The sequence below is a fragment of the Daktulosphaira vitifoliae genome, unplaced genomic scaffold (genome assembly GCF_025091365.1).
Source record: "Daktulosphaira vitifoliae isolate Bord-2020 unplaced genomic scaffold, ASM2509136v1 Scaffold_2, whole genome shotgun sequence".
NCBI lineage: Eukaryota > Metazoa > Arthropoda > Insecta > Hemiptera > Phylloxeridae > Daktulosphaira > Daktulosphaira vitifoliae.
The window spans coordinates 11,650,514-11,655,636 of record NW_026099573.1 but is presented as its reverse complement, the minus strand read 5'-3'; the positions used below and the strand labels follow the sequence as shown (position 1 = coordinate 11,655,636).

The window sequence follows — 5,123 nt, the reverse complement described above, 5'->3', positions numbered from 1 at the left end:
AATTTTTTTTTTTAACTTTATAGTACATAAAATAAGCTTTAATTTGATATATGTTTAAAGGACGCAGTATTTCCGGAACATTTTCAAAAATTAAGTTGAAAAAGTTAGTTTTTGTAAAAAAGTTGCTATTTTAAATCCCCCCTGTGAGCAGAATAAGTGTTAGATTTTCAAAAAAAAATGATATCAAATGAAAGAAAATTACCTAAGGTTTCAATATAAAGAAATATTATTTTGATTAGTTAATATTTGAAAAAGTTATGGCAGTTTTAAGTACAAAAAACATCGTTATAAAAGGTGATTTTTATCGCAAATATTACATTTTTTTTATAATTTCGACAGCCATTTGCACATAGAAGATAAGGTGTCGGGACAAATTTTTTTTTTTCATTTTATAGTACATAAAATAAGCTTTAATTTGATATATGTTTAAAGGACGCAGTATATCCGGAACATTTTCAAAAATTAAGTTGAAAAAGTTAGTTTTTGTAAAAAAGTTGCTATTCTAAATCCCCCTGTGAGCAGAATAAGTGTTAGATTTTCAAAAAAAAATGATATAAAATGAAAGAAAATTACCTAAGGTTTCAATATAAAGAAATATTATTTTGATTAGTTAATATTTGAAAAAGTTATGGCAGTTTTAAGTACAAAAAACATTCCGATAGAAGGTGATTTTTATCGTAAACATTACATTTTTTTTATAATTTCGACAGCCATTTGCACATAGAAGATAAGGTGTCGGGACAAATTTTTTTTTTTCATTTTATAGTACATAAAAAAAGCTTTAATTTGATATATGTTTAAAGGACGCAGTATTTCCGGAACATTTTCAAAAGTTCAGTTGAAAAAGTTCTATTTTTTATACAATGTTTCAAAGTTTGAACCCCCCCTATATAAGGGGAAATTGTCTAATTTTAATAAAAAGTATGTCAAATGGAAGATGTACTTATAATGTATTTAGAAAAAAAAAAATTGTGCTGATACATGCATTTTTCGAAAAGTTATAGCATTTTTAAGTTGAAAATTAAAAATTGAAAATCGAAAATTTTAACACAAAAATAGTGTTTTTTTAACTACGGCAACCGTTTACATGCAGAAGATAAAGTGTCGGGACAAATTTTTTTTTTTCATTTTATAGTACATAAAATAAGCTTTAATTTGATATATGTTTAAAGGACGCAGTATTTCCGGAACATTTTCAAAAATTAAGTTGAAAAAGTTAGTTTTTGTAAAAAAGTTGCTATTTTAAATCCCCCCTGTGAGCAGAATAAGTGTTAGATTTTAAAAAAAAAATGATATCAATTGAAAGGAAATTACCTAAGGTTTCAATATAAAGAAATATTATTTTGATTAGTTAATATTTAAAAAAGTTAAGGGAGTTTTAAGTACAAAAAACATTCCGATGAAAGGTGATTTATATCGTAAACATTACATTTTTTTTTTAATTTCGACAGCCATTTGCACATAGAAGATAAGGTGTCGGGACAAATTTTTTTTTTTCATTTTATAGTACATAAAAAAAGCTTTAATTTGATATATGTTTAAAGGACGCAGTATTTCCGGAACATTTTCAAAAGTTCAGTTGAAAAAGTTCTATTTTTTATACAATGTTTCAAAGTTTGAACCCCCCCTATATAAGGGGAAATTGTCTAATTTTAATAAAAAGTATGTCAAATGGAAGATGTACTTATAATGTATTTAGAAAAAAAAAAATTGTGCTGATACATGCATTTTTCGAAAAGTTATAGCATTTTTAAGTTGAAAATTAAAAATTGAAAATCGAAAATTTTAACACAAAAATAGTGTTTTTTTAACTACGGCAACCGTTTACATGCAGAAGATAAAGTGTCGGGACAAATTTTTTTTTTTCATTTTATAGTACATAAAATAAGCTTTAATTTGATATATGTTTAAAGGACGCAGTATTTCCGGAACATTTTCAAAAATTAAGTTGAAAAAGTTAGTTTTTGTAAAAAAGTTGCAATTTTAAATCCCCCCCCATGAGCAGGTTAAGTGTTAAATTTTCAAAAAAATTATATCAAATGAAAGGAAAATATCTAAGGTTTTAGTTTAAAAAAAAATTATGTTGATTTGTTGATTTTTGAAAAAGTTATGGAAGTTTTAAGAAAAAAAAGTGAAAAAAATGACAAAATTTGTCGATTTTTAAATTTGTAATTTTTTTGGATATTTCCCCCATTTGCGGGGAACGAGGGAAAATTTTTAAATTTTTAAGGGTAATGTCTTCAACTAGATACAATTTGTGATCTTTTGACGTATTGTTAAAAGAAATCGGTCCAGTGAGAGCTGAGAAAAAGTAGTGACAGACACAAAAAAAAAAAAAAAATAAAAAAAAAATAAACACATCATGGTAAAATTAATACCTTCTCAGCTTCGCATCGAAGCTAATATATACACACGTGTATGTATATATATAGATGATATGTTCGTGTTCGAGCGAGACGTCAACGGTCCGGAAGAGTTTATTTACGGGGAGAGAGAGAGTGAAAGAGAGAAACAAAATTACCCGCCGCCGACGGCGTCGTCACTGATTATGGCGCGCGCCACCACTGGACCCTCGTCGAGGCGTTTCCGCCGCACAGACGGAGGAGGCGGCGGCGGCGGCAAACTGCACAATACAAGAACGATGACAAAAAAAAAAAAGTTATTTAACATATACGTTATACGCAAGAAAAACAATTGATATACATAAAAACGTTATAAATTATATACTGTATAATACAAACATTTCATATATATATATAATGTGTAAGAAAATCAATTAATATAAATAAAATGTTCGAGCGAGACGTCAACGGTCCGGAAGAGTTTATTTACGGGGAGAGAGAGAGTGAAAGAGAGAAACAAAATTACCCGCCGCCGACGGCGTCGTCACTGATTATGGCGCGCGCCACCACTGGACCCTCGTCGAGGCGTTTCCGCCGCACAGACGGAGGAGGCGGCGGCGGCGGCAAACTGCACAATACAAGAACGATGACAAAAAAAAAAAAGTTATTTAACATATACGTTATACGCAAGAAAAACAATTGATATACATAAAAACGTTATAAATTATATACTGTGTAATACAAACATTTCATATATATATATAATGTGTAAGAAAATCAATTAATATAAATAAAATGTGTAAGAAAAACCAATTAATATACATATATAATATATATGTATATATTAGGATGGTCCTTATTTTTCGACTTAGGAAATTCCTTGGTCTTACCCCCAAAATTTGTTTATATACATGTAAAAACGAACCAAAAAAATTTCACGTCAATCAGACAAGTTTAACTCATGCCTACTCGGGGTTGAAAATTGGACAATAGGGGTAGTTTTCTAGTGTTTTGTACTTAATTCGGATATGAGCGATCATAGAAAAAAAAATTATAGAATATAAATTGTTGACAATGTTATGGACTATAAGTTTAATTCTTATACATTTTTTTTAAACTCATTATTTTTCGAGCAAACTTTAAAATTACTACATTACTATATTTACTTATATTTACTATACTTATATTTATATTTATATATTTACTTAATACTATATTTTATCGTTTTTACGAATACTACATTATATTTAACAAACATTTTAGAGATACGAATACATATTTTATAAAAAAATCGTTTATTATTTAATTATTAACAAATTCAGGACAAAAACTGTGGTGTGGGCTAAGCACTCCCCCCCCAAAAAAAAATTAAAAATACACAGTTGAAAAAGAATTGGTGACGATACAAATATATAAATTATAGTAATTGTTATTTTTAGTTTCAAAATTTTTTAAATCATAATAAAGTTGATTTTTTACTGTCGGGATACTTATTTTTATAATCCTTGACAATTTGTAATAATTACTGTTTTTGATTTTCATCATTGGTTAAAATTCTGTTATGAGCTGTACAATGTAAAAAAAAATATTGAATAATTCGATACATCAAACAGTTATAACAACATTTATGTATACTGGGGTGACTGATTATAATATATACAAAAATAAATCACAAAAAGAATATAAAATAAATTGTAATATACTGTATAACACACGGGCTGAAAATTCCCGGGCCTAACAAAGAAAACACGGTGTTTTCATTAAAAATTGACTTTATTCTTCAATATATCAGTATATCTCCATCAAGAACAACACAATCATTCCAGCACCGCTATAACATTTGAATACCGTCTTGTAGAATGATTTATCTTTTGCCTCAAAATAGGCCTCAGTTTCACTGATAACCTCTTCATTTTTTGAGCGAAATTTCTTACCGGTGAGCATTTTTTTTAATCTGCAAATAGCCAGTACTCGCTGGAAGCCAAATCTGGAGAATATGATGGATGAGGGAGCAATTCGATTTTTAATTCACGTAGTTTTGCTATTGTGTTTTTTGATTTGTGACACGGTTTTGATGAAACAAATTTTTTTTTTTTTGCCTATGCGGTCGTTTATTTGTAATTTCGGCCTTTAAACGCTCCAATAACGCTATATAATATTGACTGCTATTGGTATTTCTCTTCTCAAGGTAGTCGGTGAATATTATACCTTGCTTATCCTAAAATACTGAGGCCATTTTACCTTTCCAGCTGACTGTTGTGCTTTCGGGCGCTTTGGACGAGGTTCATCGGCTGCTGTCCACTCAAATGAAGATCGTTTTGATTTTGGAGTGAAGTGATGGATCCATGTTTCGTCCATTGTGATGTATCGACGCAAAAATTCCGGTTTATTACGTTTGAACATGACCAAACACTATTTGGAATCATCAACAAGTTGTTGTTTTTGCTCAACAGTGAGCAAACATGGCACCCACTTTGAACAGAGCTTTTTCATGGACAAATTCTCATGCAATATAAATCCAATACGTTCTTTTGATATCTTTATGACATTAGCTAACTGACACAACTTCATTTTTCGATCATTCAAAACAATTTTGTGGATTTTTTCAATATTTTCTGGGGTTATTGCCTCATTTGGACGTCCACTGCGTTCTGCATCATCTGTGTCTCTACGACCACGTTTGAATTCAGCATACCAACGTTTTATTGTTGTATCTGATGGAGCAGACTCCCCGTAACACTTCTCAAGCCATTTCTTCGCTTGAACGGTATTTTTTGCCAT

General features: G+C 29.6%; 1 protein-coding gene across 1 annotated transcript; it reads right to left on the bottom strand.

Annotated features, from left to right (window-relative positions):
• Nucleotides 1-4,754: 4,754 nt before the first annotated feature.
• LOC126897978 (protein GVQW3-like) lies at nt 4,755-5,123 on the bottom strand. The gene has a single exon (XM_050671928.1). The coding sequence runs from the start codon at nt 5,121-5,123 to the stop codon at nt 4,755-4,757; it is 369 nt and encodes a 122-aa protein (XP_050527885.1).

What these genes read in the sequence shown, in the direction of transcription:
- LOC126897978 (XM_050671928.1), bottom strand. Translation starts at nt 5,123, where the DNA reads ATGGCAAAAAATACCGTTCAAGCGAAGAAATGGCTTGAGAAGTGTTAC.